The following is a 12,250-nucleotide window of genomic DNA, read 5'->3' on the forward strand; positions in this document are numbered from 1 at the left end:
TGCATTAGTGTGTTTTGCTTTTAGCACTGCTTGATTTGTTCTATCAATCGTAGCATCAGTTGCACTGTAACTTTAATTACAGGTGCGGGAAGAAAATTCGAGAAAATCCAACCATACTTTCTAGAATTTCTAAATAACGCAATGGCGCTGCAAAATGTATGCACACGACGAGTCTGACATTAGCATGCATGTACCACATATTTTTGATAGCGTGTGCAGTCGTGTATTGCAACTGCGCTGCCAGTGGCACACACTGGAAAAATGTTTCGTCTACAGCGTAAACCAGTGTCGCCGCTGAAGGTCAAACATTTTTTATGATGGCGTGTTATGAACGTTTTTCTTCTCGTGTTGATTATATCAAATATTAGACACGTTATTTAATATATGCACGTGCATATTATGTCGACATTAGTCTATTACATTCGACAACCCCCGAAACACAAGCAAATTATGTCAAAAATTTGCTTGGGATCGTTTTGTCCGGGTTTGCACTGTTTGGATCCGAAGTAAACCGGCAACGCTGAAAGTCTGTTCACTCAGCTCTCCAACGATACTGTAGAGGGTATCAATACCCGCCCGAAAATAGCATGCGAGTCAGAGCAAGAAATCAAGGCCGAGTTTAGACACATTTATTATTTGCAACACTTCATTAGGCTTCCTTTCAGGCAAATGTAAAATGGCTGTAGTCGGAGACAGGTCAAGAACGAAGTGGAAGCTCCTCCCACCTTTTTCCACTTTAGTAGAGCGAACCCTGGAGTGGAAGCGACCTTCTCTCCACCGTTTGCTCCGCTGCAATGGAAAGAGATAGGAGACTACAACTTCATTTGTAGTTCAAAGACCATTTCGCGGACGCTGCTCTTTTCTGAAAAAAAAAAAAAAAAAAAAAAAAAAAAAAGTTTACTGAAATTAATAAGGACAAAGGTAGTTTTTTTTAATGTTTTTTTTCTTTTTGCCAGCACTTTAAAGGGTACCCGGGCACCAGAACAAATATTGAAGGCAAAGTTATGAAGAGCCCAGCTTCTTTTTAGACAAATTACGCCAGGATTTATCAAACTATGAGTCAGTGAAGGTTGTTTGCCCTTTTCGTTAATTCAATGCCAGACAAGCATAGTCTACAAAATCCACCTTTGCTTCTCACACACCTTCGTGCATCTAGAAAACAGCACAATATAGAAAGGCTTGAGCGAACTGTCCAAACAGGTGACCCCCTGCCTGTGTGTTTGTATGGCCGACCAAGTTGAAACTTGCTGCTAACATCTGTGAGAGCTATTCCTGCAGTCCTTTTCTTTCTTTTTCCCGCAAGTAACATTTTTCTGCTTGACCTGACTGACCCAGACAAGTTACGGGACATACAATTCTATGACCCCTCAAGCATTTGAGCCTGCTGCACCAGGTTCCTACGTTTCAGGACATGGCTTGCGTCTTAAAGGTTTCTCACCTGTGTGCCTTCGAGCATGCTGTGTAAGGGTTGCACGCGTACTAAAGGCTTTGGAACATTGCTCACATTCATAAGGTCTCTCGCCCGTGTGCGTTCGAATGTGCTGCCTCAAGGATGTACGCGTAGTGAAGGCTTTGAAACATTTCTCGCATTTGTAAGGTCTCTCGCCTGTGTGCGTTCGCATGTGCTGCGTCAGGGTTGCACGCGCACTAAAGGCTTTGGAACATTTCAGACATTGGTAGGGTCTCTCGCCCGTGTGACTTCGAATGTGCTGCCTGAGGGTGGCACGTTCACTAAAGGCTTTGGAACATATCTCGCATTTGTGGGGTCTCTCACCTGTGTGTGTTTGAATGTGCCGTGTCAGCATATTACCGTGACGAAAAGCTTGGAGACAGATCTCGCATTTGAAAGACCTCTCATCTGTGTGCGTTCGAATGTGCTGTGTCAGGGTCGCACGTGCACTGAAGGCTTTGGGGCATTGCTTGCATTTGTACGGTCTTTCACCTGTGTGCCTTCGAATGTGCTGCCTGAGGGTGGCACGTGCACTAAAAGCTTCAGGACATTGCTCACATTTGTAAGGCCTCTCGCCTGTGTGCCTTCGAGTGTGCTGTGTCAGGTTCCTACGCACACTAAAGGCTTCGGCACACTGCTCGCATTTGTAAGGTTTCTCGCCCGTGTGACTTCGAATGTGCTCCGTCAGGGTCGCACGCGCACTGAACGCTTTAGAACAATGCTCGCATTTGTAAGGTTTCTCGCCTGCGTGCATTTGAATGTGAGCTATACAGTCTGCACTTTGGACGAAAGCCGCTGGACAGCTGCTACATTTAAACTGCTTATTCCAAGTGAAGGCTTGGGAACACTGCTTACACTTGGAAGGCTTTTCACCTATGTGCATTTGAATCTGATTGACCAGTTGACTATTTTCTCCAAACGTTGCTGGGCACAGATGACGCTCGAAAGATCCTTCTGACTGATAAATCTTAGTATGGCATCTCGAGTCTTTCATTTCGGAAAGGGAATTTGGACACTGATGACACTCAAGTTGTTGTTCCTCTCCATGGACAACCAGGTGGTTGAGGATTCCATGCTGATGGCCGGTGACATGGGTGCAGAAACAGCATTTGAAGAGAATGCCTGTTGTCATTTCCTGTCGGCAGCTGATCTCCTTCGAGCATGTACCTTCATCACCTACACAAATAGACATCCCCATGTCTATTATAAAAAACAAAGATAAAAAAAGACAAGGATTGTGATAAATGCTTAACACACTTTGATGCAGTAATGAATACTGTGTGCAAATCTCCGGGCATAAAACAACTTGACACGTCCCGGGCAGCAAACCGGCACCATTACATACTGGATTAGCTCTCTGACCTGGTCAGAATGACTCAAAGGAGCATGCATTTGATCATAAAGTATGTTCACCTGGGCATCCTTCAGCTCAAGACGACTCATGTGGAGAACAGCAATTAAATTAGCACTTTTTTTCTTGCAAATATGCAGGCTATATACAACAGATGTTGTCACACAGGAAATTCCCCCAGACATTTCACAGGTGTACCATCTCATTTTTTTTTACCAAATTATGTCACAACAAGTGGTTTTGAAACCCAAAAGGATACCCATTCATCACTAATTTGGTCTAAGATTTGTCCCATAGATCCGTACATACTAATGCACCTGTGGACCATTCCATTTAGCGCTCTCTGGGCGGCACCATTTTGTTCGCCCGCAGCGCCCTCTCCACACATCCGGGAAGTTCAGCGGGTTCGGCGGGGTAAAAAGAGAGAGAGGGCACGCGCCTGACTCCGCTAGCAGACGACAAACCGGGAGGTTGCCGTTCTCCATCTTTGGGCTGTATCGGCGGGCTCTACCGAACATCGAACTTTCGCTCGTGGCTGCCGTTGTGAAGTGGTTCGCGTTCTTAGAATAGTTGTGGCTACTCCAAAATTATCCTACAGCTTTCTGTTGTTCTATTTTACTAAATGATCAACGGGCATATATTTTTTTTCCGTTACTTGAGTCAGCCGGCAGTACTACCCTCAACTACTGCTTGTATTGCGGCAGGAGAGCACGTTTTATTTATTATTTCAGACTTCCACGCATGGTCGCGAAAGGCCCACACCAGTACGAACTTTCGTATAGTAAAAAAGGTACAGCAACCGGATTTACTCTTCGCCAAAGAGACCGGCCAATCTGACAGTGTTTTCCCTATTTTTTTTTTTTTTTTTTTAATTTGCACGCAGGTAACAGCGCAATTGGACCCTGCGAGTCTTTTTATCTAGCATAATATTACACGACAACTGGCATACCAAAATCTGCGCATCTGCGCTTGAAAGTTCCAAAATGACGCGATTTTAAACAAAGTTTGCACGCCAGCCGGACGCTAGCTACAGCCCACTCGGGGGTGCGGACGAGATGCGGGGTGAGAGGGGGAGTGTATTTTTTTTATCTTTTACCCTCTCTGCTATGACCCTAATTCATACTTAGCGTGCAACGCTGTCAAAGCTACTGGAGCGAGTGAGTGGCTTCATCTATGGTTTTGTTTGCGCGAGAATGCGTGCGAATGATCAACGAGATCAAGCCCCATGCTCGCACCAGTAGCTTTGACAGCGTTGCACACTAAGTATGAAACAGAGTACAGCAACCAAAACACTGAGCCACTTTGTAAATACTGACTTCTTAATCAGTTGTGGCACTGTCAGAGTTGCTGCAAGCATCTAACATTGCACTTGTATTTAGGCATATTCAAGTCTTGGTACTGGATGGCTAATGAAATAACTTCCAGCATAGCCTCAGAAATCGCCAGCATGCAATACCCTCCCAACTCATTAAAAAAAAAAAAAATATATATATATATATATATATATATATATATATATATAAATTGTAGCGGTTTATTCTGGGACCGATCGACGTTCTTCCTTTTTCTCCTTGGCTCGTGAGCCCGCTTCACTTTCTTCTCTTCTTGTCTTTCTTACTGCTACACTCGCCGCCGCCCGCCCCCGCCCCCGCCCCCCCCCCCCCCCCCCCCCCCCCCCCCGTCCCCTAGAGAACTGACGGTATTGTCACGGGTCGAGCTCTTGTGTCTAAAATTCCAATGAACGAGAGGTGTAGTGCCTAAGGTGGCTGCGATGCGCCGTGAATGTGACCTTTGTACGATTAGAACTGCGAGTGCAGTCTCGTACACGAAATGTGACAGGACCTAGTTGCTGAAGGACTTCACAAGGCCCTATAAAGCGTGGTAGAAACTTCTCTGCGCGACCTTTCTTTCTAAGCGGTCGGCGCACCAGAACCCAGTCTCCAGACTGTATACGAGTTGGTGGTGAGTCTGGGGCAGTGCGTTCTTGAGTTCAATGCTGAGTCCGTAACAATGCGTCTCGGGCTTTCGTTCTCACATCTCGCAAACGGTGCTCAGAACTACTCGAGATTTCTTCAGTTCTCTGTCGCCAAGCAGCATCGGTCCCAGCTTCGCCTGGAAGAACTGGCGTGCGTCCGTACACAATTTTAAAAGGAGTGAACGTGGTCGTTGACTGCTCCGCAGTGTTCATGGCAAAAGCAGCGTAAGGCACAAGTTGGTCCCAATTATTGTGTTGGTTGTTGACGTAGCTTGCAAGTATGCCGCTGATAGTACGGTTGGCACGTTCAACGAGCCCATTTGTTTGCGGATGATACGGAGCTGCCCGAGCGTGATGGATACCGTGTAGTTCTGTTTCCTTCACAAATTGACGAGAAAGGAAACACGAGGCGCGGTCGCTTACGAGTACCCGAGGGACTCCGTGTCGAAGAATAACTTGTTGTCGTAGGAACTGAACAACATGGTCGACCGCGGTATTTGGAACTGGTCGTAATTCTACCCATTTACTCAGGTAGTCAATGGCGACCAGAACGTATTTGTTGCCATCTGGCGTACAAGGAAATGGGCCGAGGTGGTCAATGTCAATAATTTCGAATGGTGTTTCGGGTAGTGGAACAGGTTGGACGCCACAGTTGATGGTGGGGTTCGTAGGTTTTCGAGACTGACATTTGACGCAGGACGCGGTGTACTTGGCGACGTCCGTGCGAACTCCTGGCCACCAGTAACGCTCTAAGATCTTCGTAGCAGTTTTATCTCTTCCAAGGTGTCCAGCGGTCAGGTCATCGTGACAGAGATGAAGTACAGCGGGACGTAATTTTACGGGTATAAAGGGCACCCAACCTTGAGATCCACGATGGCAGAGTAGGCCGTGGTGGATACGATAGGCATGGCGTAGTCGTCGCTCTGGCGTATGCGATGGAGGTGACCGAAGCCGTGACACAATGCCTTGAACTTCTGAGTCCTGTCTTTGGTTTTCTGCAAGGTTAAACACAGGTGTGAAAAATTGAACATCATCTTTGTTTACCTCTTCGGCTGGGGCTACTGGGTTACGAGAGAGGAAATCAGCATCTGTGTGGTCTTTCCCGCTACGGTGACGGATTTCGAACTGATATTCTTCAAGTAGTAGAGCCCAGCGAGCAAGCTTAGGAGTAAGGTCACGTTTCGTTTGAAGCCACAGTAACGCTGAATTGTCTGTAATGGCCGTGAAATGATGACCATATAAATAAGGCCGAATGTGTTGGACAGCCCAGATGAGAGCAAGGCATTCCAGTTCTGACGAATGATACCGTTGTTCCGTATCTGTGAGACGACGACTGGCGTACGCGATGACTCGCTGAGTAGTTGTTGAGGGGTGCTCTTGAAGCAGCACAGCTCCCAGACCATTTCCGCTAGCGTCGGTATGCAGGAAAGATGGTAATTCCGGATCAAAATGGGCCAAAATTGGTGCCTGAAGAAGACTTTCTTTGAGATCCTTGAAAGCTCGTTCCTCGCTTATGGTCCATTGCCAAGGGTTGTTTTTACGAAGAAGACGTGTAAGGGGTGTTGCGCGACTGGCGAATTCTGGAATGAACCGCTGAAAGTAAGACGCAAAGCCGAGGAAGCTTTTTACTTCAGAGAGGCGGGTCGGCTTTGGGTACTTTGATACCGCTTCTAGCTTCGCGGGGTCGGGTTTGATGCCGTCTTTGCTGATGACGTGGCCAAGGTGAAGAACCTCTTCAAATCCTAAAAAACACTTTTGAGGTTTGATCCGCAAGTTCGCTTGATGGAGTGCGTCGAGAACAAGTTCGAGCCTCCGGTTGTGTTCTTCGAACGTTCTACCATAGACAATAATGTCGTCAAGGTAAACTAGTGCCATGGTCCATTTGAGGTGACCTAAAACCTTATCCATATAAGCCGTTGGAATGTAGCTGGAGCGTTACAAAGGCCAAATGGCAATCGTGTGAATTGATAAAGTCCAGCGGGAGTAACAAATGCAGATTTTTCAGCATCCTCTGGGTTCAACGGAACTTGCCAGTACCCGGATAACAGGTCAAGAGTCGTAAAGTATCTGGCGCCTTGTAGTCTGTCGAGCGAATCGTCAAGATGGGGTAAAGGGTACACGTCTTGTTTTGTGATGCTGTTGATCTTTCTATAATCAACACAAAAACGAATAGATCCATCTTTTTTACGCACCAGGACAACCGGTGACGACCACGGGCTGTTGGATGGTGTGACAACCCCTTGACTAAGCATGTCAGCGACTTGTGTTCGAATAACTTCGTATTCGACGGGAGCCAGTCGACGCAAGGGCTGGTGAATAGGAGCATGCTCACCTGTGTCAATATTATGTTCCACAAGATGCGTGCATCCCAGTTTGTCGGGAGTAAGGGCCACACATGTGCGGTATGTCGTAATGAGTCTCTTGAGTAAGTCAACCTGATGTTTGTCGAGGGATGACCCAAAGTTAAACATCTCCCAAGGTACCTGGTTACTCTGATGATTTGAAGCTTGTGCTGGTGGTCTTGCTTGATCGACCGTTGTTGTTAAAAACTCTGCCGAACGAAAGAGAAGCGACTCGCCGACGCGGTGTCCTTGTTTAAGCTTGGCAGGGGTACGCCCGAGGTTCATCATCAGGATGCTGAAACAACCACCAGTGCACGTAGTCAACATTCGAGGTGCTGCCACTTCGCAATCAGGCCTCGAAATCCGCGATGCCTCATAGACAATGTCCCCGTTTAGATGAGGTGAGTTTGCTTTCACGTTGACCCATATGGCAGTTTCTGGCTGTATCACCGTCGTAGCGGCAATGCGTATGTCCCAAGTCTCTTTTTCAAGGACCGAAGTAGATTTTTGAAAGATATGCGGTAAGCTTTTTATTCTCTCTACCGCACAAGACGCACATGACCTCCAAACGTTCATGGAGTTGCGACAAAACCACCTAAGCAGAGAATAAAAAAAAATTGCCCAAAGGCTTATAAAATAATTCCAAAACAACCGAAATGGCGCAAAGCTGTGACAGGCACCATGAGCATCCGGTTGCCAAGTCGTAAGTGGGCTCTCCTGAATACCGGCAGAATCGTTTAAAGAAAACAAGCCGGTTTTAGCACACCAACTGTACCCAAGAATCACGGGACAGACACAATTTGGTATTACGACAAACTCTTCAACGGACGTGCGACCAAATACTGTGATGCTTAATCAAACTTTTCCCGCAGTTGGTATGGTAGTACCATGGGCCGTGAATAGTGCTGGGCAGTCAGAAGAGAACTCAACGTTTGAAGGAAGTAAAGACTTATCGACAGCATTGACAGCTGCCCCGGTGTCAAAAAGTGCGTCCACAGTCCCCAAGTGCTCGACCAGTACAGGATGCAAAGGAACCAGGGTATCGGAACAAAACGAAAACCAAAAACGAAAAACGAAAAAAACGATATTTTTGGGCGGAACGGAAACGTAATCGAAACGTTATTTATTATTTTGTTCCGGAGTGAAACCGAAAAATTTTCTTATCGGTTTTCGGTTCAAGGGAAAATATCAGGTATTTCAGTAATTCGTTTCACGCAGCGAAGAGACAGCCGTTGGTTTGTACAATAATTGAAGAGAAGGCAAGCAAGCCATCGCTCCCGCGTCTAAACTCTGGGCGAACAAGCATAGCAAAAACAAAGACAAAAAATACAACGAGAAACAAAAAACATGACGCAAGGCGCCATTGCTTCCCACCAATGAGAGCGCGGTTGCGCGACGCCTCCACACGCTCGCAATGCTCTCCTTGGCTCTTGCACCCTCTTCCTCCATGCTTTCTTCTGACGACACAGACAGACAACAGATCACGGCAAGCGCGGGAAGTTTGTGACCCGGCGTTGTAGAAGTCTATCTTTCGTTTTTCTACGGATACGGCAGTCTTAGACTCTGTTGCAAAAGTGTACTTCATCCCTATGGGCCTTCAGGGCCTTCTCGGCGCTGAAATTTATTTTATCGGACCAGAGGTCTTGCCTTTCACCGAGCACACTTGATGACGTGCTGCTTCTGAGATCATGCTCGGTGCCTTGATCATGATCTCATTCTCAAGGCAATGAACATGATCTCAGAAGCAATGTCGTTTCCGCGGATTCCTCTAGAGCGCCTGAATTATCTATTTTTGTGTAAAAATAAACGTTACGTTCCTTTTAATTTTTGTTGCGATTTTTTTTTTCATAGAAAGAAACCGTTACGAACCGTTACGGAGCATTTATTATTCGTTCCGGAGCGGAAACGGAACGGAACTTTTTTGTACGGAACGAAAATGAAAACGGAACGAAAAACATTTCGTTCCAACACCCTGAAAGGAACTGATGTTAGCTGGCTTGCAAGTGATACAAGGGGTCTTTGAGCATTTACATCCGGCCCTGCCCCAGGGGACCGGATGTGCCGTTTCCCGACGAGGTAGAAGCAGTAGTGCATTCGAATGCAAAATGGCCGCGACGTCCGCATCGGTAGCACGACCCATTGGCATTTCTCTGTGAATGGGCAGACGCAGCATGCGGGCGTGTCCCTTGTGGGATTGACGATGCTTGTACTTGGATTTCATGGGGTGTTGACGGTTGCGTGCAATTGGTGGCCCACTGAGCAGCGCTCATTTCCATGGCGTGGCCTAGAGCTGCGCGTATTGTGTCCGGTCTTGCCAGGCGAACAAACTTTTGAACCTCGGGGTCACTTATACACCTTTTCCACAAGGGCGCAGCCATCTTGAATGTCGTCACTTCCGGTATGCGGTAAAACATCGTTTTGACCTCTCCACGCCGCTGGAAGGTGCTTACGAAAAATCCGTGATTGTCGCACATTATTGTTTTCCCTCACCCATATTTTCTCACATATTTCAGGTTGAAATGTTTTATTATTTTTCCGACCCGCATACCGGATATGGAACTCACGTGACCGAGAAGGACAGGGAACAGAAAACGAACGCGGCCGTGCCGACACGATTTAAGGTATCGGGCGTAGCACCCGGAAAGGATTTGTAGGTTAGGCGTTCTACACTTGAAGAAAGTTCCGGTAAACTCTCACTTGATTGTTGACGTCGTGACCGGAGCTCTGCGTAGTATGCTTGTTGCAGGTGGTCGTCACCAAAACGATCACGTAGGGTTGCGACTAATGCTGTGTACGTGAGCTGGGTGCCTTAAATTGCGTGGAGTACGCTGAGTGCCGGACCGTCAAGTTGGGCGATGACAGCGCATGCCTTGTCATCTTCGGTCCAATGGTTTGCCTCGGCAATTGTGTCGACCTGCTGTAGGTAAAGATCCAAGGGGGTTTCCCCATCGAACGGCTTCAACTTGAAACGGTGCTGTGCAGATGGGGCAGTGACAGTCTGGTTTGGGGAAGGAGTCTGCTGAGTAGCGGCGACTGTTGGTTGTGGCGGTTGCCCAAGTGGTTCCAAAGCAGCTATTCGTTGACAGATGTCGGCATATTTTGCAATCAAATCGTCTGACCGTTGCTGCGTAGCGGCCACGATTGCTTGCGTTTGCCGCTCCAGTAGTCCTTCCAGAACCCCGTGTGTCACCACTGTCGTCTGAGCATCTATTGGTGCCACATTCGACTGCGAACTGGTGTCATCTCGTAGCTGGCTCGAGGGAGAGGGCTCACCGGAAAGTTCCTCTCTTGACGGCACAAGTCCTTGACGTGTTTCAGTCGGCATCCCACCGCTGCCACCAAATTGTAGCGGTTTATTCTGCGACCGATCGACGTTCTTCCTTTTTCTCCTTGGCTCGTGAGCCCGCTTCACTTTCTTATCTTCTTCTTGTCTTTCTTACTGCTACAATATATATATATATATATATATTAGACATTTTGGTTGGGACGTTAGTGTAAAAAAATTAATTTTACACGAAAAATTTTTTGTTAGAGCAATTTAACAGCGTGAGACGCAATTTAGCCGGTAGTCACCTTCTGTCCAGTTGTTTTCTCTCAGCATTTCAGAAGCGCAGAGGAGAGGTGGATCGGCTTCGCCTTCATGTTAAGGTGGAAAGAGCGAATGACCATCTTGTTGAAGTTGAAAGAGCAAATGACCGTTCCATGACGTTGTGGACTTTGTGTGCAGAATTTCAAATGAATATTTTGCTGTCAATATTGCTCTAAAAAAACTTTTTTTTTTTCGCATAAAATTTATTTTTTGACACGCATGTCCCAATTAAACGGTTTAATTTTTTTTTTTTTAAGTTTTTTTTATGTACTTTGCAGTTTTGCAGGATTGTTTCTAGTTTCAGCAGTAGCACTAGGAAGCAGTGCTATTTAAATCAGCATTGCTTAGAACACCGGTCGAACATGTTCAGGCAGCATGAGGCATGTATAGTCATGGGTAAATAAAAAAAAGAGGAAAAAAAAAAAAAACGCAAGGTACAGCGGATTTTTAGTAAAGTGAGGTGTGTCAGAACACACACAAAAAAAAAAGGTATTTGTTTAAGCAGGCTTTCGAATATTCAAGAACAGAAATAAAATGGAAAGAGTAGTACATAGGATGTAAGGAGCTTGTTGAAGGTAACAGAATAACGCTCGTGGAAAAGGGGAAAGGGTGGGGTGTAATAAACATGAATAAACACGTCCCTTTCTCCGCTTCCCTCCGCTGCGCAGGAGCGGGAACTGCGTATTAGCGCTGTCGCACGTTCTTGCAATTGGTGGGGGAAGCTATTTTATTAAACACACATCACTAAAAAAACGCAATCTAATTATGAAAGAAAAAAAAAAAAAAAAAAAAAAAGCAGTTGGTGACAGTTTTGAGTGACATGCTAACGCGCTGCCTGTCATAACCAGTTTTCCCACAACCATGCAAAAACACGAACGAGCAAACCATGCCGCTGCCACACAGACGGGCAGGCGTGAGTCGTCAAACCTGCCACATGCGTGATCGAAGCGGCAGGTTCCACAACCCATGCACCTCGCACGTTCTAGCAGCCTCTGCCTTCAGTCATTCGCGCTATGCCTTCGCGTACACTGCTGCATTGCGAGCGTTTTCTGCGGCGCCATCTGAACAACCACCTGGCTGTCACCTCTTTCGTAAACTGCACTCACGTTGTCCGTGCGCGGCCGTCTTCCCAACGTCGGACGTTTCAGTGGTTTTAGCCTGCATCCTCGCTTCAGAAGCCACGGCGGCCATGTTGAGCGAGCGTCACTGGCGTCACTGGCAACGGCGGCGACGGCAAATGAGCGTCGACGCGCCGGATATTTACTGCCGGCGGCGGCGGCCGGCGTTCGATGTTCACAGGCTCTGGATATTCGTGGAAAGCAAAACTCCGGAATAAAAGGCATATTTCGTTAGACTGCCAAAAACACAGGAGCCACGAGCGAAGTAGGCTACACACTTTTGACCAATGCTGTACACAAAATATAGTGAGCTGAAAACTCCCCACGAGCTACCGTTAAGTAAAGTACATAATAAAAGTACTTCAAGTAAACTAGACATTGCGGGGAGCTCCAACTCCGTCAAAACGCAGCCCCAGTCGTTCGAG

At 46.9% G+C, this 12,250-nt stretch overlaps 1 protein-coding gene across 1 annotated transcript; it reads right to left on the bottom strand.

Annotated features, from left to right (window-relative positions):
* Nucleotides 1–612: 612 nt before the first annotated feature.
* On the bottom strand, nt 613–11,958 carry LOC115332654 (zinc finger protein 501). Its single transcript, XM_029995066.4, has 2 exons — nt 11,814–11,958; nt 613–2,626 (listed from the first exon to the last, which is right to left on the bottom strand). Exons 1-2 carry the CDS (start codon nt 11,896–11,898, stop codon nt 1,398–1,400), a joined length of 1,314 nt encoding a protein of 437 aa, XP_029850926.3. The 5' UTR covers nt 11,899–11,958; the 3' UTR covers nt 613–1,397.
* Nucleotides 11,959–12,250: the final 292 nt, after the last annotated feature.

Source organism: Ixodes scapularis, unplaced genomic scaffold, assembly GCF_016920785.2.
Source record: "Ixodes scapularis isolate PalLabHiFi unplaced genomic scaffold, ASM1692078v2 PGA_scaffold8__174_contigs__length_109621045, whole genome shotgun sequence".
NCBI lineage: Eukaryota > Metazoa > Arthropoda > Arachnida > Ixodida > Ixodidae > Ixodes > Ixodes scapularis.